Here is a 26330-nt window from a genome sequence, read left to right as displayed (position 1 = left end):
TTTTTTTTTTTTTTTTTTTTTTTTTTTTTTGAGGCGGAGTCTCGCTCTGTCGCCCAGACTGGAGTGCAGTGGCGCAATCTCGGCTCACAGCAAGCTCCGCCTCCCGGGTTCAGGCCATTCTCCTGCCTCAGCCTCCTGAGTAGCTGGGACTACAGGCGCCCGCCACCTCGCCCGGCTAGTTTTTTGTATTTTAGTAGAGACGGGGTTTCACCATGTTAGCCAGGATGGTCTCGATCTCCTGACCTGGTGATCCGCCCGTCTCGGCCTCCCAAAGTGCTGGGATTACAGGCTTGAGCCACCGCGCCCGGCCGTTAATTTTCATTACTTTGTTTTATCCATGAGAAAGATTGGCCTTTAGATTTGTTGTTCTTGTTGTTTGAGATAGAGTCTTGCTCTGTCACCCAGGCTTGCATGCAGTGGTACAATCTTGGCTCGTCACTGAAACCTCCGCTCCCCAGACCCAAGCGATCCTCCCATCTCAGCCTCCTAAGTAGCTGGGACCACAGGCGCACACTACCGTGCCTGGCTATTTTTTTGTATTTTTGAAAGAGACAGGGTCTTGCCATGTTGCCCAGGATGGTCTCAAAGTCTTGGGCTCAAACAATGCTTCTGCCTCGGCCTCCCAAAGTGCTGGCATTGCAGGCATGAGCCACTGTGTCCGACTGACCTTTAGTTTATCATGTAATGTCTTTCTTGAATTTTGTGTCAGGGTTATGATGACCTGGTGAATTGTATTTTGATAATAGTGTAGCTCCACCATCTTTCCTTTGTTTAATATTTGCATGACATCTATTTCTGTCTTCTTACTTTCACCTTTTTTTGATACTAACATTTGAATTGTGTTATTTATAGGCAGTCTATAATTTGATTGCTAAAATTCAATCTGATACTCCTTTGTCTTTTAATTATTTACTTAAGTAATACTTGGTGTAATTTCTTATGTATTTGGGTTTAAATCTACCCACCATGTTTCTGTTTGTTCTCCATTTGTTCAAGCTATTCTATGTTCCTTTTTCTCTCCTCTATTGTCTTTTAAAAATTAGTCCATTTCGTCATCTGCTTTCTTATTTTGTTATACATTATTTTATTCATTTTGAGGTTTCTTTGGTGATCACAACCCACATGATTGTCTTAGGAAAGACTAACATGGCTAGGTGCAGGGGCTCATGCCTGTAATCTCAGCACTTTGGGAGGCCAAGGCAGGCGGATCACAAGGTCAGGGGTTCAAGACCAGCCTGGCCAACATGTTGAAATCCCATCTCTACTAAAGATACAAAAAAATTAGCTGGGCATCGTGGTGCATGCCTATAATCCCAGCTGCTCGGGAAGCTGAGGCAGAGAATCGCTTGAACCCGGGAGGCAGAGGTTGCAGTGAGCCGACATCACGCCATTGCACCCCAGCCTGGGCAACAGGGTGACACTCTGTCTCAAAAACAAAACAAAGCAAAACAAAACAAAAAAGGAAAGGCTAACATAAATTAGTAAATAGTAATTTTACGTCCTCCAGGACATTGTAATTGCAAGGACCTTGGATCATGTTAACTACATTAATTCTACTCTTTCCTTTTGTGCCACTACCATATATTTTAATTCTACATATGTATTGATCTCCCAAAAAAGTATTGTTTTGTACAGTCTGTATTAATCTGAAATTAGCATATATTTACACTTTTCATTGCTTTTTTTCCCGGTTATTCATTGCTTTGTTTGTATTTGTGATTATTTTCTTCTGCCGGAAGAAAACTGTTTTTAATATTTCTTTTAATATAGGTCTCTTGCAGGTGAACTAACTCAATTTCCTTTAGCTGAGAATATCTCTATCTGCCTTTAATTTTTGATGGAAATTTGATTGTTAGTCTTCTGGCTTCCATTATTTTAGTTCTGACTGTTGCTCCCTTGAGTGTAATGTATCTTTTTTCTTCTGGCTGTTCCTTAGTAATTTTATTTCCTGTTGTCTTTTCAAATTTTACTATGATGGTCCTAGTTTTGCATTTTTGCTTTTGTATGTATGTTTATCTTTTTTGTAGTTTATTGTATTTCTTTAATCTGTGGTTTGAAATCTTGAATCATTTTGGAAAGCTTGGCCATTGTTTTTAAATATTGCTTTTACTCCATTCTTTATTTCCTTTTTTTTTTTTTGGAATTCCAGTCATATGTATGTTAAGTTCTCTCACCATGTCTCTTTTGCTCTTTTGTGTGTGTGTGTGTGTGTGTCTTCCAAATTATTTCCAATCTCTTCCTCAATCTGAATAGTTTCTAATGAACTGTCTTTCATGTTCCTAATTCTCTCTGGCTATTTGTAAGCCGCTCTTAAGCGCATCTATTGAATTCTTAATTTTGATTATTATACTTTTCTGTTTTCCATTTGGTCTGATTTTTATTTTATTTAACTGTTTTCTATAGAGCCATTTCTGGGATAAAATTATCTAGTTTGTCCTCTGTTTCCTTGAGTATATTAACCAGTTATCTTATAGTCCATTTTGATAACTCTATTCTGTATTCTGTATGTCCTTTTCTATCATATATTCCTTAAGCTTGGTATGTGTTCTTATCCCTGTGTCTGTCTAGTAATTTTTATTTTATTTCACACATTGTTTTTAAAAAATTATGGAGATAATTTGAGAGCCTTGAAGGTGTCTTCCTCCAGATACCACTTAATGTTACTTCTGGCAGGCAATTCATCTAAGACTATGTTCCTCTAATGCAGTAAAGCTTGAGTTGATTGGAAACTGAATTTCAGTACTTGTATAATGATCTATTTTTTGTTGACCCTTCTACTAGTTTAATCCCAGTTTTAGCCCTTTAGCACCCCAACTGAAATTCTGGGGCTGTTGCCTGGTCATATCCACGTGGATGGGTCCTGAACTCTAATATTTATCTCCTGTATCCTATGAAGCCACCGAAAGTTCTCCTTGGTTTCTTCAGCTCTCAGCATCCACTTGCAAATAAGTAGGACATTAGTGGAATACCTGCTCCAATGTTGGGCTCACCTGTTTTCACTTTTCTTTTTTCCCTCAGGTCTTAGCTGTTTTTATAGCTCTCTGATTCCTTCAAATGGGTAATTATAATTGTCTTATCTAGCTTTTCTAGTTTTGTTCTGTTGAAGAGTTGGTCTGATCAAGTTAAACTGCTGTAAACAGAAATAGATGTTTCCAAATGTATTGATTTTTATTGTTTCCTGGAATATAAGTTCTACAATCATTGGTACTTTATTTTCTTTGTATCTCAGGTGGCTAGAAAAGTGCCTGACATTTAGTAGTAGCTCAGTAAATATTTATTTGTTGTTTGTTTTTATAGTTGAGCACTGGACAGTCTTAACTCCTGAGCTGACTGTGTCTGTAACTCAGTGGCCATGGGACTATTACATATGAGTGAGTGGTAAAGGTTTGGGACCTGCTAGATTGTTATTCCAGAACAGGGAAAGATTACTTCACTGAATAAATTTTAAAAGGGTTACTGAGACAGAGAAATATAATTGTGTTTTATTATTTATAAAATATATTTTGTTAAAGTCAATGTGTGAGCTGCAAATGAATGACTAAATCAATTTTTAAAAAATGTTTCTTGAAGGGAAGGAAGGACAATGGTTAGTAAAGATAATGCTTTCAAAGTATTACTTGTTGCTAACATGACTAGGTCTATACACATTATCTTCTTATAGAACCCTTGCTGCTAACATACTGCTCTCTCCCAGATTATCACGTATTCGCCTTTGACAGATCCCTTTGCCACAGACTTCTGTTTTGTTTCTACCCAGATTTATATTTCTGGCACTGGAACCTTGCCCTTAAGTCTACTTATGAGTTGTACTGTCAATCACCAACCAACACTGTATGTTTCTCTTAATGCTTTTAAAAAGAAGCTACCTTATAACAATAACAATAAAAAGTCTCAATCAGCAGAAGCGAATCTAGATTAGAGGAAAAAAAGTACACTTTCTCCTTCCTAATTACAAATTAACTGCTAAATATGAAAAGAGTATGATATATTGTTTACAAAAATGCTTCCTAGAATTTGTCTGTTTTCTGTATGCATTCCTTTCATGATGTCCATCAATGCTTTCCATCAAGAGGTGAAGTTTGTTACTATAGCCCTTGAATCTAAACTGAGCTATTTGACTTGCCTTGGCTAATAGTATATTCGAAAACAGGGCACAGTCAGAAACTTTAGAAGTTCTTGTGCGTTGGAATTGCCCTGCATTGCTACTTTTGAAACAAGAACATTCTTTTTTTGGAAAAACTTGGGTTAACCTGCTAAATGCTGGAGACATATGGTCCAGTCATCATCTTTACCCCAACCAACTTCCCGATGTGTAAGTGAGGCCATGTGGAACCAACTAGACCTCAGTCAACCCACTGTCAAAAGAATCACCAAGCTGAGCCCAACTTAGATTGCTGACCCATAGAATCAGAAGCTACTAAATTTTAGGGTAGTTTGTTACATAGCAAAAATTAAGTGATCCAGAGAGAATCATGACCATCATTATTAATTATTTTCATGGACCATTTTTATGTTTTTGTCAGTTGAGTATGTCTGCATTCTACATTTGTTTGCATATTATATTAGTATTCATTACTGTATGTGAGATTAAAGATATATAATTACTTAAAGCCTTTATTTAATACTATTGGTTAGGCTGGAAGAGTGTTACATCCTAGTAGGATAAACATAATAGATGTTTTTCTTCCTGTGCTCTCTCAGAAAGTTAGTACCAAATTCAAAGTTTTTCTTGAAAATTTGGGAACAGATTTTATATTTTTAAATTGCTTTATCCAGTAGCTGTGATTCTACATAAGTAAGTCTTCTGTCCGTGAAACAAAATTATTTATTCCTGGACAGCAAAAGTACCCTTTTATATCAAGCACCTTAGAAACCATGGGAATTTTGGATTTCTGTAGCCAAGATGGATGAGCACTTATTAACTAAAGGATGCTCAACCTTGTGAGTGGATTGACTTTATAATTTGTGAAGCTATTTGTTCTTAACTCCTCTTATTAGATTGTATGCCATTAGAAGAATGATGAAGTTCCATGTTCCATGTTCAATTCTAATAAGTACACAGTGAGTGGTAGCCATTCTTACATCACCAGTCTTAGATATATACTAGAGCACCTTAGTCATTTATAGCAAAAGAGATTCATAACTTGTACTACCAGTGGAAATGACTTGCCAGTGTCGGGATTAGCAATACTTATTATAGTCAGAGAACCTCAGAAATGGCTGCCTACAACCAAGATATTGTTTGCATTCTACTGCTGCGTCCCTTTACTTTTATTGGGGTTGGATTGAGAAAGCTTTCTCATTTAGCAGGTGTTCTGGATCACAAGCAACATTCTGCTTACATCCTGGAGAACATAGGATGATACTTTTCTGTTACTTTTAACACTTGTTAAATGCACGTGCAAAAATACTGAAAATTAAAGCTTGAAAGGAAAAATGAAGAATGGAGGAAAGGAAGAAGTAAAAGAAAGAAGAGAGCAATGGAAGGGGAGTGAGTGAGGGAAAAATGGGCATGTAATCTGCCTATCTAGGAAAATTAGCCTTAACATAATTGCATATATGAGATAAAGAGCAGAGTCTAAAGTTGTGGCTGACTTTTTAACAACTGGTCAGCAAACTTCATGGATGTTTCCTTTACTCTGAGAACAATTCAATTCTAGGAACACATAACTGATATAGCATCAGAAAACTGTCTTAAACACATTTATTTTGTGGTGGTACATAACTTTTTTTTATACTTTCGTACTTGTACATTATAATGTTGAGCTTTGTACCACAATGATTATTACAACTTCGTTATTTACTCATAGTGAGTTATGAAACTATATGAATATTTTCTGTTAAACAGCTAAGCTTGAGGACATCCAAGAATGCAAACATCCTCTATAAGATCTTATGTTTATTTTACAAGTACATTAGCTGTAAGCAGGATAATAGCTATAATGTCTAAGGAATTAAGACTGGACAGTAGTGATTTGTTATAGGCTTTTGCTGCAGTATGAAGAAGATTTTTGTAGTTGAAGATAATCTGTGAATCCTAAAAGGACTGTAGAAAATGCATAAGCCAAAAATTGTACTTACATTAAAAAAATAGCAAAACTGCCCAAGTACAGTATGGAGGAAATAGGCTTAGCAGCAGTGTACATGAAAAAGACTAAAGGGATTTAGGCAGTGTAAGTCAACAGTGTCAAATAAATTCTAAAACTAATTTCATCTTGAGCTCTATTAATATAACTAGAACAAGGGGAGCAAGAATTTACTTTATTCTTGCTGATCATTATGGAATTCAGATCTAGGGACATAGGCAGACTGGAACACATTCAGAAAAGAGCAGCCAGCATGGAGAAGATTTTTTTTTTACAGGGTATATCTAAAGAAACAAAATATAGATGGTGATGTGGTTTGGCTCTATGTCCCCATCCAAATCTCACCTCAAATTGTAATCTCCATAATCTCCATTTGGCAAGGGCAGGACCAGGTGAAGGAATCCGGTCTTGTAGGCAGTTTCCCCCATGCTGTTCTGGTGATAGTGAGTGAGCTCTCACAAGATCTGATGGTTTTATAAGCATCTGGCATTTCCCTGGCTTGTACTCACTCCATCCTCCCTCCCACCCTGTGAAGAAGGTGCCTGCTTCCCCTTTGCCTTCCACCATAATTATAAGTTTCGTTACAATCAGGAGAACTGTGAGTCAACTAAATCTCTTTCCTTTATAAATTACCCAGGCTTGAGCAGTTCTTTATAGCAGTATGAGAATGGACTAACGCACGTGATGTAAATGACGAGTTGATGGGTGCTGACGAGTTGATGGGTGCAGCACACCAACATGGCACAAGTATACATATGTAACAAACCTGCACGTTATGCACATGTACCCTAGAACTTAAAGTATAATAAAACAAAACAAAACAAAACAAAAAAAAGCAAACTTGTCCAACCTGCAGCCCAGGGGCCACATGCAGCCCAGGATGGCTTTGAATGTGGCCTAACACAAATTTATAAACTTTCTTAACACATTATGAGATTTTTTGTGATTTTTTTTTTAGCTCATGAATTATCCTTAGTCTTAGTGTATTGTATATGTGACCCAAGACAATTCTTCGTCTTCCAGTGGCCCAGGGAAGCCAAAAGATTGTACACCCCTGGTTTGGAGTAAAGAAGACTTAAAGAACTTGAGAGCTATAGTACTTAGCATGTTTTTAATTACAAGTAAAATAATAACCCATCAAACTGTTTTCAGCAACAAAGATAATTTATGGGTTCTTATGACTTAAAACTTCAGGAGTATGTTGTATTTTAGGTGAGGCTCAATTCAGTGGCCTGGTTAATCTTTCTCTCTACTTTGCTTTCTATAATGTTGGCCAAAATTGGCTGCCACTGTCTCCTTCCTTGGGACAATTTAGCTGCTGGTTTACTCGCAGTCATCAGAGCTATGTGCTGCTTCTTTCATATCAAGTAAGTGTTAGAAAAACCTTCTTTCCCCAGTAGCTTGATGGAAAAAAGAAGAATCTTCTTTCCCCTGACCCCAGGAAGTATCTCTTATATCTCACTGGCCAGAGTTGTGACTTGTGCCAATTTCTGAACCAATTATAGTGGGCCATTCGGATAATGTACACAAAGTAGTGTAGCTAATAAAAAATCTACCTCTTGAGTAGAGATATTGTATCTGTCAGACTACTAGGAGAAACAGAATCAATAGGAAGTAGATAAATGCATATGTATCACACACATATATATATATATATATATATATATATGATATCTTATTACATGAAGAAATTTATTTCAAGGAGTTGACTCACCTGATTGCAGAGTCTGACATATGTGAAATCTGTAGGACAGTCCAGCAGGCTGGAAACTATCTGGTAGAAGCTGATGTCGTGGTCTTCAGGCAGAATTTTCTTCTTCCTCTGGGAAACGTCAGGGCTTTCAGCTGATCGGATGAGGCATATCTACATTATTAAGGATAATTGCCTTTAATTAAAGTCGGCTGATTGTAGATATTACACATATTTACAAAATACCTTCACAGCAACACATAAATTAGGGTCTGATTAAATAACTGGGCATGAAAGCTTAGCCAAGTTGATGTATAAACTATCATGGATATGATCAATCTTTCTCAAAATATTTAACTGAAATTATGAGTTCCTTTTGGAATTGACAGATTGGAAACTAAGGTAGCTAACAAATATCCTTTACAGTAGCTAACAGTACATGTATGAACAGCTGCTCTGGGGAATAGGTTTTCAACTTGCTTGACATAGGGGAATACTAGGGACAAAAGTTATACAAGTAGCAATAAAATAGCTATCAAGTAAAAAAGAACTGTTTAACAAAACAGTAGTGAATTCCTGTTACTGAAAATGTTCAAATGTGAACTAAGGACTGTGGTGTAAGACCCCAGATTAAGGCCCAGTTATTATGTGTTCCTTAACTTTTGGGGAAAGTAGTGTTTTGCTTAAGTGGAGTTCACTAGAAAACAGGTATAATTTTATTTTACTCTTATATTAATATCAAATAGTACCTGAGATATTATGTCTATCAGTATTCTCCAGAACCAGCAGTATGTACGCACACACACACACACACACACACTATGTATATATGTGTGTGTGCATATATATGTACTCTCCACATTTTATATGTGTATATATACACACACATATATGTGTATATGTATGTGTAAACATATATGTGTGTGTATATATATATATAGAGAGAGACAATGCATGTGTGTGTGTGTGTGTGTGTTCATAAGGCATTTTATTTGTAAATATGTATTACATGTCTAGAAAAAGAATCCCAGGATTTTCCTCTGTTTTCTTCTTGCTTCATCATGGTCCATGAGGCCAGCTGAGGTTGTCATTACAATGGAACCAAACTGGCAGGATGGAAGCAGATTATTCTGCCATTTTTCTAGATCTTTGAGTTGTACATCAAATCTGTGGCTGATCACTCCACACTTGTTTAGTGATGAGGGATCACCTCACACTTGTTTAGCCTGCCTGTGAGGTTCACAACAATTTTCCCAGCATTGTGATCATCAGTGATTTCAAATTTGCCAATGTAATCATGCTTCATCATCACAGTGAGAAACCGGACAATAACTTTGGAACTCAGCATAATAAGAACCTGGCATTTGCCTCTCTGTCTGGCATTGTTGATGCTCTTGAGAGCATCAGCCAGGACACCCATGTGCACCATTGTGATGGTGTGGAAGGAGCTATAATTTATGCTTTTAATATATATAAAGAAATTAATTTTTTCTCAAATAGCCTAGCCACAAGTTCCTCTCCCCACTATATTGTTGCAGATAAGGTTACCTAGCCAAACAATCCTTTCTATCAAAGGGATCAGGCATAATTTTTGCTTATCCCTCATTAGCAGGTTCAATTCCTGCCAGCTCAAGGGATTATCCAAACAAACCAATCACATTATTCTGGGAACCAGGGGGCAACCCAACCTCTTAAAATCTGCTTCTCACAGCCCCTGATTTTCCACTCTCTTCCTGAGTGCAACCCCTATGTGACCCTGTATGGCAAGTAATGGCTTCTTCCCTTTGGCTGGGAGGGGAATATATGTGATTAATAAACTTTTGACTCAGAAGACTTGCATGCAGCCAATAAACCGTGTGGAAAAAAACTCAACATCACTGATCGTTAGAGAAATGCAAATCAAAACCACAAATGACATACCACCTCACACCATTCAGAATGGCTATTATTTAAAAGTCAAAGAATAACAGATGCTGGCGAGGTTGCAGAGAAAAAGGAATGCTTATACACTGTTAGTGGAAGTGTAAATTAGGTCAACTATTGTGGAAGACAGTGTAATGATTCCTCAAAGACCTAAAGTCAGAAATACCATTCAACCCAGCAATCCCACCACTGGGTATATACCCAAAGAAGTGTAACTTGTTGTATTATAAAAACACGTGTGCACGTATGTTCGTTGCAGCATTATTCACAATGACAAATACATGGAATCGACCTAAATGTCCATCAGTGGTAGACTGGATAAAGAAATGTGGTACATCTACACCATGCAATACTAAGCAGCCATAAAACAGAATGAGAACATGTCCTTTGCAGGAACATGGATGGAGCTGTAGGCCATTATCCTTAACAAACTCATGCAGGAACAGAAAACCAAATACCACATGCTCGTGGTTTTAAGTGAGAACTAAATGATGACCACACATGGACACATAGAGGGGAATAACACACACTGGTGCCTGCCAGAGTGGAGAGGGTGGGAGGAAGGAGAGGATCAGGAAAAATGACTAATGGATACTAGGCTTAATACCTGGGTAATGAAATAACCTGTACAACAAACCCCCATGATACAGGTTTACCTATATAACAAACTTGCACATGTACCCCTGAACTTAAAAGTTAAATAAAATTTAAAAAAAATAATAAAATAAAACAAACTTTTGTTTCATCTGGCCAGTGTTGGGTCAAATGAAATCCTGTGTTTGCCCCTCTTCACAAACTTAGAATGGGACGCCCTCTCTCACTAATGGTATATGCAGGAGGTAGTTAAAACAATGACTTTCCTTTCTGTCCACTCACCCAGCAGTGATGTTGGATTGGGGAAAAATTCAAATATCAATTATGTGATAGTAATAATTGACTTGTGAGTTGCCTTTCAATAGCAAGATTCTGTTATTTCTGTGTTTCCAGTGCTAGTATTAGCATTTTTATTTTCCAAATAAGAACAGGGCAATTTGTTCATCATTCTGTTAGTGGCACCCATCAGAGTATTTTGTAAACTGTTTGTACATCTTTTCCTCTCAGCTCAAAGCACAGAAAGTCATGCTTTATTAATCTTTATGTACACTCCAAATAACATCATGCCTGACCCATAGCAGATATTCAGTTACTTTCTCCATTGGAATTTTATTAAAAAATTACTATTGAGCTGTGAAGTTCACCTTAAACAATATACATATAAGTAAATATCATAAATGTAAATTATCCAACATTGTTGAAATCCAAACTCACTCTACCCACCTTAAGACAGAGGGAATGACGTCTTGAGAGTATTGCCCAATTTTCTCTTCTCATTCACCTTCCAAAATTCATGCTAGTTGCCTTAAGGCTTCTAAAGAACCCTGAAGGCAGCATCTCACTATATGTAGGAAAAATTAGTATAGCTGCGAGGTGATCCCAACTCCTGCCTGTCTGTTGGTTCTGAATGCTCCATTCACTTCAGAATCCCTGCTGAGAGATAATCCCTTCTGCAAGAAGTCATTTATTTTAGTCATAGTTTCATTCTTCAAGTTTATAGCTGCATAGCACCATATTCTAAATTATAGGAAAAACATGGAGAAAGCTAAAATCATTGGTTTGAACATATTTGACATCTTTTTTATGATTTATATTATATTATTTACTGTATTTAAATTGGCTTACTTGTTAGTTTTTTGATAGAATGACATATGCTTCTTTCTTTACCCATAGATGTAAGAATTTTTTAAGAAAATATGAAAGACCTGGTTTGACAAAGGAATTTTTCTAACTTATGAATATATTGTATCCCTTCACAAAGATATACAATAAATTGTGTTTATCAGCAGTAATAAAATTCCATTAAACCAGCTCTGGTGTTTGAGACCGAAGATGTATGGTTTCCATATCCATGTCTTTATACAACACTAAGCACTCGGTAAATAAATATTAGTTAAATAATGTAATAATAGAATGTGCTCCCTTCCATTGATCATAGACTTTAGAAAGACTTTTATCTGACAGAAGTGTTTTCTCTATCTCCTGGGTTTACTCACAGTAAACAAATCCGAGCTATCCTGGGCCAGTTCAGCCAGGCAGAAGCCTTATTAATGAAAGCTGGGGTGCAGCCAGGAACTTTTGATGGAGTTCTTATGGATCTTGGGTGTTCCTCCATGCAACTTGATACTCCTGAAAGAGGTTTTTCCCTTCGGAAAGACGGCCCCTTGGACATGAGAATGGATGGTGGCAGGTGAGTATTCATAAAGCACTTCTTCTCACAACAAGAAATCAATTTGTCAAAAACACTCTGAATTTATTTTTTTTAAGACTACAGAATTTCCATTACATGCCTACACCTAAAACTACCAATACATAATAAATCAGTTTGTTTGATACTCATTATACACATCAGTATTTCTCTGGATTTAGGATTTTTAAAGAAAAACAATTACTGCATTTACACAAAATAGTGAAGAGTATAACTTTCATACTGATTATCTTTTTTACTTATGCAATATGGGTTTTAGAGTGTTAACCAGTATCAGTAAATAGCACGATACTGCAATAACGATTTCATTTTTATTTATGCCCAACTATGCCTCTTGTGAGAAGCAAAAAGAACTATATATATTTAAGGCATCCTCTTTTAGAATACAAAAAAAAAAAAAGGCAAGATCTTAGAGTCAGTAAGTATGTTTTGTCTTGTCTTATACAATCACTTTGTTTGAACCTTCTCCAGAAAAACTGTAATTTATGATATGATATCAAACACAGTACTATAATAAGATATCCTCTACACCTCCTCTTCCTGGAAATACCAACATTTATTCTCCATTATTCAAATAGATTAAATAACACAAAAATGATCATATTCTAGGAAAATACAGAAAAAATTATTTTCTTTCTTTCTTTATTTTTTTTGAGACAGAGTCTCATTCTGTCACCCAGGCTGGAGTGCAGTGGCATGATCTCAACTCACTGTAACCTCCACCTCCCGAGTTTAAACCATTCTCATGCCTCAGCCTCCTGAGTAGCTGAGATTACAGACATGTACCACCATGCCTGGCTAATTATTTCTGTATTAGTAGAGACGGATTTTCATCATATTGTCCAGGTTGGTCTCGAACTCCTGACTTCATGTGATCCACCTGCCTCAGCCTCCCAAAGTGCTGGGATTATAGGCCTGAGCCACCATTACCGGCCAACAATTTCTTTATATTAATTGTCTAAATTAATGTTAAAAGCTTAGATTAGGACCTGTGTCTATTCTCAATACTGACCTAGGGAATGGACAGGCTATACCTGTAAAACTTAACTGTGGTTTTTCTCTCTCATATCATGCCCCACCACAAACTGCTTTGTTTTGTTGTAATTATTCACATATAGCCTTTTCCCCTATGTTGTGATACAACCTGTTAACTTGGCTTGTGACCTATATTTGTTGGGACTCTGTTGTTCCTAAATGTTATACCTTCTTTTGCACATGTTGTTGGCATTCACAGAATGAAGAATGTAATGATAAAAGAAAATAGTAAAAATCCTTTAAAAACAACTAACTAATAGTAAACGTGAAATATAGTCTCATGTGTGGAGATGGAGGTGGTTGTGCAGAGGTAATAAAACATCAAGCCAATTTCTGAAATACAATGAACCAAACTTCTAGTTACTAGTAGTAAATCCCATACTGTTAATTTAAAGACTTACCAGCAAATTGTAGTTTGTGAATCAGGGTCCCTGTGGTTTTCCCAAGAGCTTGAAAATAACGTTGACACTGAGAATTAAACTCTTAAATTAATACCTAATGGATGAAATTAGAATTGAGTAAATAGATCTTAAAATGTTGAATGGCTTTCGGGTAGATGGTATAGACTGTTAACTTAAAGATTTTAACAGCTCTAAGAAAGTAGTTAACATTTGAAAAGGGGGAGTTGATTCACATGAATTCATTGAAGAAGAAAAGTCATATATTCAAACACGTGCAATGCTAATCCAAGTGGTATATGTTTGCCTTGGCTAATCCAGGCCAAAAAATATGGCCTCTTAGTTCCTGAAGGGAGATTATCCCTGTGATGAAGATGGATGCAAGAGGCTTCCTTAACCACTTGTCATTTAACACTGGAGTCTTAAAAAACATAATTTATTCTTTGCTGATTCTAATTTCAACAGCAGCTTTCAGATTATAGTAAGGTTTCTCATGTAGAAGCCATAGAAAGAAATTCATAGCTTCAAGAATTTGAGAGTCTAATTCTGTTGGCAGTTATAGTCTTCACTAGAAGGTAATTATCACTTGTGTTTATATTTTCTTTCTAAGTTTAGTCACTGTAAGTCAGTGAACTCTGGAGGACTGACAAGATCAAATCTATTAGTTGGGGGGCAGCTCTTGGGTCTTGACTCGTTTACCACCTGAATGCCTATTCTGAAGCTGCCTAGCAGCCTGCCAAACCTTCCAGTGTTGCACCTTTTGCACTGTAGCACTATGGAAACTTCTACACCATCAATCATTGTTAATATAAGAGTAAAATAAAATTATGTGTATTGTCCAATTACTTGTTTAAAGTAAAATTATGTGTGTTGAACAAAATGCTTTTTAATTTTCTTACTTAAAGATAGAAAAATGTCATTAAAAACTGCTAAGTACATCTATACTCATCATAAAATTCTCTTGATAAAACTGGACTGTATCCCATAGATAAATTTCTGAATTTCACGTCATTAACACAGTTCATTCAGATACTCATTCATTCATTCAGTGGTTTGAGCAGTTGAATTCACAAATAGGTCAGGTTTAGCAGGGATTTTGTCATTTAAGCCACAAATTATGCTTTGCAAATTTATGAATGGGGAAGATCTAAAGGACAGTGGCATGCATTGAGCATCTTTTATATTGTAGGCATTATATTTCTGTTTTACAATTGTGTGCACCAATAATTATCCAAACCATTCTGTGAGTTAATAATTGTTACTTTCATTTCACAGGTTAAAAATTGAGGCTCTAATAGATTAAAAATCTTACTCAATATGAGTAGAAAGGCCAGGATTCTAATCCAGATCAGTTGAACTCCAAAGACCAGATCTTCATCCTGAAAGCTGAAGAAGCAAAGCATACTGAGATAGAAATAGGGCTACCTTATAAGACATTCATTGTTCTGTGAGTTTAATGGCAGACTGACATAAAAACGATTATTGTAAGCTATTCAGGAGGCTGAGGCAGGAGAATCGCTTGAACCCAGGAAGCGGAAGTTGCAATGAGCCAAGATCCACCATTGCACTCCAGCCTGAGCAACAAGAGTGAAACTCCATCTCAAAAAAAAAAAAAAAAAAAAGAAAGAAAATCTGAAAAACAAGCTATGGATGAAAAAAAGAGACAAAGAGACATAAGAAGAGATGAAAGTCATGACAAATCTAGGGACAAGCCAAAGACAGCAAAAAGATTTTCTCCTGGAGGCACTAGGCATGTTAACAATGTATATTTTAGTATTTTTAAGGGGAGTTTCAGGTGTTTCTTGGCAACCCCACTCTGGTTGGACCCTCAGTTCTTAAAGCTACCATACTGTTGTTACTTACAGATCCTCACAGTATGTTACCAACAATCAATCCAACATCTTAACTGTAAGAGCAGTAACTGCACCATTAGCAAAGCTATTTTTCTAATATGTAAGGTCACAATTAGCTCATCACTTAGAATTCTTTGGCCCATTTCCCTAAGGTAAACAGGAATGGTCTGAACAGAGTAAATGCTGTTTCTGACTATAATTTATTCTATTTGACCAGAGGTTGGTAACTTTTATTCCTCCTCCACCTAAAATTACTATCTAGGCTTGTTCAATACTGCTTATTGATTACCTGATTTTGTCATGTGGTGACCTTTGTTATGGATGAATGACCAAATATTGTTAAACGTTTGAATAATATGCATTATTGCCATTAAGGTTGTATGAGTTTTTGTGAGGGAAACTGACCAGCAGTATCTTTTTTTTTAATAGATTTTCTAAGTTTAATTTGTGTCTCCACAGGTAATCAGATATTTTACAGCCTCAGATTTAGTCAAGTTATTGAGATTCAGACTTGTTTAAATATCATCAGCAAACCTTGTATCTTCTATACTGAAAAAAACATTCAAGCAGTAATTTAAATTTTGAACAACTTAAATCTAACCATTTTCAGTGTTTTAGTTCGAGAAAATACACACGAACAATAAACATTTCTTTGTGAATTACAAGTTTAAGGTTATTATAATATTTTAACTTCCTGCTGCCTTGACCTTGATGAATGTTACAAACCATCACCACTTGCCATAATGATGGGTATTTGAAATAGAAAGTCTATTTCATTTGTTTAGTGTTTCAGTCTCTGACTTTAAAACCTCAGTTCTCCTAGACCATGTGTATATGTCTGACTTTATGTCTCAGTACTCTGAAGTTTCACTTCTTCTCAATGAAAACTGATGTCAGTGAACTAATTGGCTCTTCTTGTGCGTAGGTACCCTGACATGCCCACTGCTGCTGATGTTGTGAATGCTTTAGATCAACCGGCACTTGCATCTATCCTAAGAACATATGGGGAGGAGAAGCATGCCAAGAAAATTGCTTCAGCCATTGTTCAGGCACGCAGCATCTACCCCATCACCAGAACCCAGCAGCTTGCCAGCATCGTTGCAGGTAGCCTCATTAATTCTCAACAGTGTCTAAGAGAAAAAATTATATTTACATATGTGCATGTATTTGTGTGTGTGCACTCATGCACATGTATGTGTGCATTAATCCCCCAAACTCCCAGAGGGATTCATTTGTACTTGAAATCATGCAGGATAGAATCTTGCCTATCTTTATTTAATGTCAGCTTTCTTTTGCTTGTGCAAGCTTCTCCCCTTCAAAACCTCTCCCCCAAATACAATTTTTTAAAAAATATACTGTACTTTGCTAATTTGTATAATAGTAGATTTTTATTTTACACAAGATAATTTATCATTTGTGCCTACCAAGGTGAAACATGAAATGATGAGTGAAAGGATTTCTTGATCCATCACAATGTTGATAAGCACCCTGTATAAGATCTGATGTTACTTCTCTTAGTTTCACATTTCTGCGTTTTAATATTGTGGGCAAAAGGAGAATTGCATTGCCCAAATGCTAAAATAAAATCCAGTGACTCATATATCTATTCCAAACAACTTACTAACAAAGGGTATATGATGTATAGGTTATTCCACTTTGTGAATGCTAACTAAATCAGCCTGAGGGGCTTATTGAAACATTTCATCTTTTCTGCTATTTTGCTATTCACCACCATAAACCTCTTGAACCTAACTCTAGCTAGGAGGCGCTTTATTATAGCCTTTCTGTTTGAAGCCAAAGTTGTTTCACAGCTGTGTTCCATGATGAAAGTTTTCCGAGGCAAAAATATAACTCTTGCAGTTATTTAACAGAATTCCAATGATAAATTCTTCATCTTGTTGGACCATCTGAAAACCTGTATCATTTTTATTTACCAAATGTATTAAGATTTGTTTCCAGTGGTTCCTATTAAATTACTTAAGTAAATTTTAAGAAGTTTTTTAAAAAGGAATATTTGTGTAACTTATAAATAGAACCTGATATTGGCTGTCTCTTTCTTAATATTATCTATAGTTTAAAAAGTAAAACTTAATTATAAATTCATTTAGATCTTTAGTATTTACAGATCACATAGCAATTGTTTTATGATATAATTAAATAAGACTATATTCTACCTAGTTATTATAATGAAATATAAAGAGTTGGCTAGCCTTTAATTTTTTAAGTCACATATCTCAGGGCCCTTCGAACTTATTATTGAGATTTCTTTATGCAAGTTTAAGAGGAGAATTCTTGTGGTTATATGAACATAAAATATTTCATTTCTTCCCCCCTGAAAAAGAGTTTATACCAGCATGCTGATATTAAAGTCATCTTCTGTCTGGTGTTCCTTTAACCACTCCGTACTCACTAACATGTCTCCACCATATCCTTTCTGTAATTCTTTACCTATGTATTATTTTCTGTCTCCCGTACTGGAAAGAGAAGCAGTGAGAAGCGATACTTTTTATTTATAAGCAAATCTAAAATTCGTGCTGAAAATGAGGGGTTGGGGCTGGAGAGCATCCTAGAAATTGTCTAGTCAGAAAACCTCTTCTGATTACTAAGGAAACTGAGGCTTGAGGAGTAGTTTGCAATAGTAATCTAGAATTTGAAAGCTCATGAATTTGAGGCATAACTGGGAATCTGCCTTTAAGCTACCTTTTCTGTCTGTGCATCCTACCTTGTAAACTTGCAGAAATAACACTTTGGCATTAAGTAGAAATTATGTGAAGGTGCACAATAGGAACAACTTAAGTACTTTCAGAAAGATTATGATATGAAAAGCATATTAGAGCTATGAGAAATGATACAGTAAAAGTGAAAATACTCATATATGGTAAATAAAACCTCATTTTAGTAAGTGCCATTAAAACACTGAGTTATCTGGAATTAGTCCATTTTTATATCATAAATATCAGTCTGTAATAATACAACTTTGTTAATGATAGTATGATTTTTTGGAAAAGGGAAAACAAAATGTGTTTTCGTTTTGTGCTCATTTATTCAAAAAATATTTTGAGAGAGGCTGCTTTATATAGGCACTATCCTAAACACTAAAGTTAAAATAGGAGCTAATCAGATATAACCTCTGTGTTTACAAAGTTTATAGACTAATAGATAATACAGTCAGGGAACTGAATTAAAACATCATGTAATAACCTGTACTTACAGTGAAAATTCTCTTTCCTTTTTATTGTAATCAAGAGTTGTGATAGTATGGTCAATAGAAAATTTGATAAAAGCAGAGATGTGTAGAACTTATACAAATCTACATATATTTGTATGCTTGGGTTTTAATTGCAGTTCCACAAAATTCATTCTTAACAAACCACACTCATGGCATATGTCCTATAAGTTCTGGTTATAGTTTTAGTATAATGAAGTAAGATTTTAAAGGCATTTGCAAATCCATCTGAATGAGAAGTTTGTCTAGATTTTCATGATTTCATTTTAGTCTTTTACAATTGCCTCACTCATACCTAATTTGATTGAATTTTTTTAAGTGATTCACCTTTAACAAGAGTTTCCAACTTAGTTTTCTTGGACACTGCAGTTGTCTTTCCTTTTGCATTCATATTTCCTCAGTTTATGTAATATATAATTAAATTACATAATGATAACAGTGAACATTCTGGGCTGTAAGTGCACAGCTCTTTTGATGGGACTAGAACTGTATAGAAGTACCAGAGAATCCAAGGAATAGAATCCAACCCTCACACAATTTGTTTAACAGAGAAAAGGGTTAAATCTGTCAAGTCCAGTAAATCAAGAGGTACTACATAAAGAAAATATGAGATGTAATTGGAAGGCACAGGTTCCTGTATGGGTTTCCTAGGGCTGCTGTTACTAAGTACTACAAACTTCATGCCTTAAAGCAACAGAAATTTATTCTTTTACAGTTTTGGATACTTGAAGTCTGAAATCAAGATGTTAGAAGGGAGCTAGGAGAGAATCCTTCCTTACTATTCCTAGCATCTGGCGGTTGCCAGCAATCCTTGGTGTTCCTTGGCTTGTCACTGTTTCTGCCTCCATAGTCGCTTGGCGTTCTCCCTGGGCATCTGTCTTTGTGCCCAGATTTCCCTCTTCTTATAAGGACACCAGTCATGTTGGATTTAGGACCCACACTTGATCCAATATATCCTCATCTTAACTTGAAATCCTCTGCAAAGACCTTATTTCTAGGTCAGATCACATTTATAAGTTCTGGGTAGAAATGAATTGTGCTGGGTAGACATGAATTGTGGGGGACTCTATAAACCCAGTACAATTCCTAAGCAGTATCTTTGTTTAACAAATATGTATTTTGGCAAGCTATAATATGCAATGACTATATTTAAATGTGTTTTCTGATTCTGATAAATTCATACTAAATATGTTCAAAACTATCAAGCACTCTAGGAAATATGCAGCACAGTTCCTGACACATATTAAAATCCATATTGATGGAAATATAAATCACTTTCTTTGCTTTTCAAAAACTAATAATTCAGTAGGACAAGGAAGAACAACACACTTGGAATCACACCCTCAGTGGGATCCTGTCAGTCACATGATTAAGTTGTAAATTGTAACATCTAAAGTTTGGTGCCTTTTGCTGGTATAAATAACTACAGTTCCAGTACTCTTCCATATCATGGGAGTTCCAAAAGACAGGTTCAAGGCTCCAAGTTGGAACAGAGCACTTCCAAGCATTGTGAATTACTTTGCAAATTATCAAAGCAGTAATTTATAAGCAACTTACAAGAGAATTCCAAAAACAACCTGTAGGATTTCACTGTTCTTACTACCACACATGTTCATACATGTACTATTCAGAACTACCAGCCATGAATCTTAATATAAATACTTAACACAAATGCAGTGTTAGATACAGTGTTCCCTCCAAAAGTGATTCATAAATAACAAATCCACATTTTATTAAGCATAATGTTTATTCTAATGTTCTAGCTAAAGAGTTGGAGTTGTAAAATCTAAGAGATGAAAATGGCCTAAAGGACTCATCTAATCCAGAACTAGATTCTTCATCACCTCTAATAAATGGTCATCTAGCTTTAGCCTCTTCATCTTCATCTCTCTTACTCCCCGTTGTATTCCAGTGAAGACGACGAGCACATTTCAGCCTGAAGTTGCCAGTTGCATAAATATAATACAGGCCTAGAGACTTTAGAAAGGATAGATTTCTTAGAATAAAAGCATAACTCCTTTACATGGTTTGCAACTTCCTCCATGAACTGACTCCTACCTGTCTTTTCATCTTCCCCTTTCCACATAATAGTCTTTGTTCCAGCCATATTGAAGTTCTTGTAGTCTTCCCAGCACACCATAGTCATTCACCTGCAGGCCTTGGATGTCCTTTTGCCTGGAATATTGACCTTCCTGTTCTCTCATCTCCCTGCCCTACCCCTACCCTTTTCTCTGTCTAATTTCAGCTCATCCTTTAGAGCTCAGTTGAAATGCCACTTCCTCACAAAGTTTTTTCCAACCCTACTCAGATTAGTTGAGATGGTCTCCTATGTGCTGCCATTGCACTACATTCCCTTGTCTGGCACTTATTGTGCTATATCTTATTGCTTGCTTACTATTTAAATATTCCCTTAGATTTATATTGTGCAACACCAATGCCAACAGCCACATTTGGCTATAAAGCACTTGAAGTGTAGTTACTCCATATTAAGAGGTTTCATGAATCTAAAATATGCACCAGATTTTGAAGACTTAGTTTGAAAAAAAAAATTACAAAAATAATTTTATCTTCATTACATGTTGAAATGGTAATATTTTAGATATATTGGGTCAAATATGGTATTAAAATTAATATTTTGCTTTTTAAGTGTGGCTATAGAAAATTTTAAATAACATGAATTACATTACATCTTTATTGGACAATACTGTTCCAGACTATAAGCACCAAGATTATAAGTGCTGCTGTGACTTTTGTATTAATCACTGTGTCCTAGCATTTAGCCTAATGTTTAACACTTGAAAGGTATTTAGTAAATACATTTTTAAAGATTTTTTTATTAAAAACCTTTTTTTCAAGTGACAGGGTTACCGTCTGCGCCCAGGCTGGAGTGCAGTGAGCAATCATAGTTGAAGGCTACAGTGAGCTGTGAGGCTCAAGCTGCCCTCCTGACTTCAGCCTCCTGAGTAGCTGGGACTACAGGTGCCCAACATCACAGCAGGCTAATTTTTTTAACTTTTATTTTTAGAAATAGGGTCTCCCTGTGTTGCCCGTGCTTGTCTCGAACTCTTGGCTTCAAGTGATCCCCAACCCCCTAGCTCAACTTCCTGAGTAGCTGGGATTACAGGTGTAAGCAGTTGTTCCTGGGAATACTTTTTCAATGTTAATTTATACAGTTAACAAAATGCACATTCAGTCAGAAAAGCTCTGCTTTTAGAATGTTTGGATTCAGTAAAATAACTTCAACATTAATTTTAAAAATTGATGTTCAGTCTTGTAGGTCATAAAAAGCGAATGTCCTCTTATATGGTTTGGCTCTGTGTCTTCATCCAAACCTCATCTTGTAGTTCCCATAATTCCCATGTGTTGTGGGAGGTACCCACTGGGAGATGACTGAATCATGGGGACAGGTATTTCCTGTGCTGTTCTTGTGATAATGAATGGCTCTCAGGAGACCTGAGTCCCTAACACAAGCTCTCTTTGCCTGCTGCCATCCACATAAGGGTGACTTGCTCCTCCTTGCCTTCTGCAGTGATTGTGAGGCCTCCTCAGCCATTTGGAACTGTAAGTCCAATTAAACCTCTTTCTTTTGTAAATTGCTCAGTCTTGGGTATGTCTTTTTCAGCAGCATGAAAATGACTACTACGTCCCCCACAACATTAACACTAACATATGCAGGTAAGTTAGGAAAACTCCATTGCCCTCTAGTACTTTATTCATCTTTGTAAGTTGAAATGATAGCAATTCCTATCTTGTTCTTTAGGAATGCTGTGAAGAATAATGATGCTTTGATAGAAATTTTTATTAATTAAAAATCATTCATATGATGAATGACATATATAAAAATTCTTGATCTCTTCAGGAGAAAGAAAATTTATACACTTAATTTTGAAAAAATGGCCGTGGTCTGGATTTTGCAGAATTGATGTATTTGACGTATTGATGTTTTGCATAGTGTTAAAAATGAGGTGGATTCTAGACATCCCTTTGAATAAAGAAATATGGGTATTTTCCTCAAGAGGCTGGCTGCCCATATTTTATATTTGAGCTTTTTCATATTCTAGCGCTCTTTTCATTCTCCGGTTACATCAAGGAAATTACCAGTTAAATGCTAACTAGTTTAATGAAAACATCTTCGTTCAAGTCCTGATTCTTCAACTTGCTGTTTGTGTAAACTTGAATAATTCTAGACCTCATCTTTCTCATCTTAAAATGGAGACAAATAATAGTTATGATAATAATCATTATTTTTCTTTAATAAACATAACCATGCCATTTATGTTTTGCTTAAACCAATGTTGAAATTCACTTGTAGTCTCAGAGCTCACTCATGTTAAAAATCAAAGAAGTATACCAATCACTTTTCAGATCATTGAGATTTAGATTAAATAAAAATGAAATAATTGATAAAATAGATAATTGATCTCTAAACAATCAAAAGTGACAGAAGGCTTATAATATAATTATTTGAATGAGAGAAAAAAGGGGAGACACTTTTAGATATTTGTGGCTTATGTTGATTAAATGTATAGATTGATTCCTTTCCCGAAACTTCTGTGTAACCTTTATTCTGACTCATGAACTGGGTACATAGCCAAAGCTCAATGAATGCTTGCTGAAAAAATAAATCAATAAAAGATGCGTACATTCCCAGCCAAAGTAAAAATGAAAATTCAAGGGAACAAACATATAAGTTCTTAGGTGTTACTGAGGATAAACTGTACTTTTTCCTTCACGTTGAGGAGGGAGACAACCTGAGCATCAAAGTCTTCAGTATAAATTAAAACAGCTTGAGGAATAGGTGACACTCTCCAGGACATGGAATCAAAAATTCTGAAGTTTTGTTTCTGGTTGTGCCACTTACTTGTTCTGTGAACTTGAGTAAGTTCACTTATCTTCTCTGACCCTCAATTTCCTCATCTGGAAAATAGGAATAACAAATCTTGCTATGACTAATAAATGAGATGGTATATAGGAATGTTATCTGTGAAATTTAAAATGCAAATGTTCTTGTAAGCATTTTTTTTTTGCTCCTCTGTATTCAGAACTAAGGTAATTCAGACAATAAAGGAATGCGGTAGTTGGAACTCTGAGTGTGGACTTCCATTTCCAATTCTGTTTTCCTGTCCATAACCAAATAGTGTGATTTGTGATAGATTGATCATTTCATTCCAAGATGCTTTTCCCTTAGGAGTTATGTTACTTGTAGGAAGGAGAAGAATAATTATCTTTTTCTGCACTGGGACATGTAAGGTATATCTTTCCACAGTGGCATTGATGGCTCATGCCTCAACCTGTATCTGAAACCATCATCTGTTTTCAGCATAATTTTGTTAATCCAGAGAGAACCTTCAAAATAAAAGATAATGATAAGATAAAATTTATGCCAGGTGCAGTGGCTCACTGTATACCCCAAGCACTTTGGGAGGCCAAAGCAAACTGATCTTGAGTCCAGGAGTTCGAAACCGGCCTGTTCAACATGGTGAAACCCTGACTCTACTAAAAATGCAAAAATTAGCCAGGTGTGGTGGCGCATGCCTGCAGTCCTAGCTACTCAGGAGGCTGAGGCAGGAGAATCACTTGAACCCGGGAGCTGGATATTACAGTGAGCTGAGATTGTGTCACAGCTCTCCAGCCTGGGTGACAGAGTAAAACTCTGTCTCAAAAATAAGAAAATAAAATAATAAAATTTATTAAGAAATAGTCATTGTCATTTTAGTTGGAACATAAACTTATTCCTGATCAAGATAATTTGACATCCTTTTATTGTTTAATAACCTACATGTTGCTTCCTTCATTTTTCTCAAAAAGTACTCTTTACACTAACATTGCTTTGATTAAGAAGTGGAAGGAAAAGTGTTAGTGTTCAGTTATCACTCTGATGGAAAATGGTATGGTCAAACCTACAGTTGGATTTGGATGGCTCGCCATCGCCAATATATCATAGTTGTCATTGCCGCTGCTATGAAAATTACACTTATTCTTCTGTCATTTCAAATTTCTCAAATTCAGTCTATTACACACTGTGTATATAGTGACATGCCAACTAAATTAGCAAATGGCATTTCTTAAGTAAACTCATGTTTTATTTCTTATTTTAATAAGTAATGCTTTCAAAAGACATTCTGTACGTGAACTCAGAAGGGAATGGAATGTGGAAAAAAAAAAAAGAAAACCTGAATAACTTTTCCTAAAAAAGTCTAGCTGTTCTTAGTTTGTAGCACCAGATAGGGAGCAGGGAATGTTCTAATCGCAACTGACTGTAGCCCAACCCTAATTTAATGATAATAATAATGATAAATACTAATGCTAGCTACCACTTACTGAGCAAATACTAGGTACTATGTGAAATCATTTTCCTGTATTAACTCACTTAATCTTCACAGTAACCCATGAGGCTGGTACTGGTTTTATCCCCATGTTACAGATGAGGTAACTGAAGTATAAAAAGCTTAGGTTACTTTCCTCTTCTCAACTAGAGCTGGGATTAGAAGCTAGTAATCTCATTTTACACTTTGTGCTTTTGATTATAACTTTGTTCTAGATCCCTTTCTTATGATTAAGGTATGGCAGTGTTGCTGGAGAATGCTGACAGCTCAGTCTTCAAGGATATCACATACTTCCAGCACTTTGTATCTTGTGATAAATGCCATAAAAAATGGAATCATGAACAAAAAGGTATGGAAACCCACAAAAAAGAGAAATTTATTTTAATATAGTGAGAGGACTTAATGAGGAGAGGGGTCAAGTAGAAGTTATAGACAAGGAGACCTTTGAGTTAGACCTTTTAGGGGCAGAAGTGATGCCTATTTTTGGAAGAGTTCCTGGTAACTAATAGAAACTCATGAATTGCAGACATGAAAAGATGAATGAACAAATAAATGAAGAAATAGGTGGGATTTCAGGGGGCTGAGGAGAGTAGAAGACAGGCAGTTCAGAGTCCGATTTTAGGACCTATTATAATTCCAAATTCCTGAAATTCCTCATTATCTTAGAATCCCTTTTTCTAAATGTCACCTTGAGCTGGATCAGATTTTTGGGACAGTAACCACGTACTGTAGATCTTCTGATTCTGGATGAATTTCAGACTGCTTCTAGGGAAAAAGAGACAAGAAAATGCATCCTGTTACCTCATTGCTCCATTTCTTGTTATTTTATACTTTTAGTACTTCTGCAAGTGAAAATTAGAGGGACCTGCTGGCATTGTATGTTTGACACATCAGCAGTTTTCACATTGATATTAATTTTGTGAAGATATATATGACTAGCCAGGCCATCTTTTTTTCCTTTTCATTTGCTAAAAATGAAGAAAGATTATTTGTTCCTATAACTAGTTATTCAGAAGGCTTAACAAGTTGGTGGCAGATATTTATCTGAGCTCTCCATTTGAGAATTTAGATCAGGCAGCCTTATATGTTATTTGTACTATCTTGTTTTTGATATTTACATGGATTCAGATCTTGTCTAGGTGGTAGATACAATAACATGTTCTCTTCACTCAAAAATACTGAGAGAATCAACAGTATGCAGCTCCACTCCTTAAAGTAGTAGTGTCACGCATCAGCTATTATATTTGTATGTTTCAGAATGTTCTTTGAAGACAAGCATATGCTTTCATTTTTAAAGTTTAAAATGTTCAAGTTATTTTAAAAGAATGTCAAAGAGAGAGAATTCCCAATTTTAATGGATTGACAAAGATCAAAGATTATATTTTGGGGCTGGGAGGGGAATAATGGAAGAAAGATTAGTTTTGGTGTTTAAACTTTGTTACTAAAATTAAGAATAGTACTTCCAAATTATTATATATTGTATCTTTTGCT

General features: G+C 35.8%; 1 protein-coding gene across 2 annotated transcripts in view; it reads left to right on the top strand.

The window, feature by feature from the left end:
* Nucleotides 1–26330, top strand: part of METTL15 (methyltransferase 15, mitochondrial 12S rRNA N4-cytidine) — a 138447-nt gene that overhangs the window by 74610 nt on the left and 37507 nt on the right. For both annotated transcript variants that reach the window (XM_017852841.1, XM_017852833.1), the window contains exons 3-4: nucleotides 11792–11983; nucleotides 16213–16391. In XM_017852841.1, coding sequence (XP_017708330.1) covers nucleotides 11792–11983; nucleotides 16213–16391 — 371 coding nt within the window. The remainder of the gene's footprint in view (nucleotides 1–11791; nucleotides 11984–16212; nucleotides 16392–26330) is intronic.

This window comes from Rhinopithecus bieti, unplaced genomic scaffold (genome assembly GCF_001698545.2).
Source record: "Rhinopithecus bieti isolate Rb0 unplaced genomic scaffold, ASM169854v2 scaffold_1624, whole genome shotgun sequence".
Taxonomy (NCBI): domain Eukaryota; kingdom Metazoa; phylum Chordata; class Mammalia; order Primates; family Cercopithecidae; genus Rhinopithecus; species Rhinopithecus bieti.
Note: the sequence above shows the minus strand (reverse complement) of the source record. Positions and strands in the feature narration are given on the sequence as shown.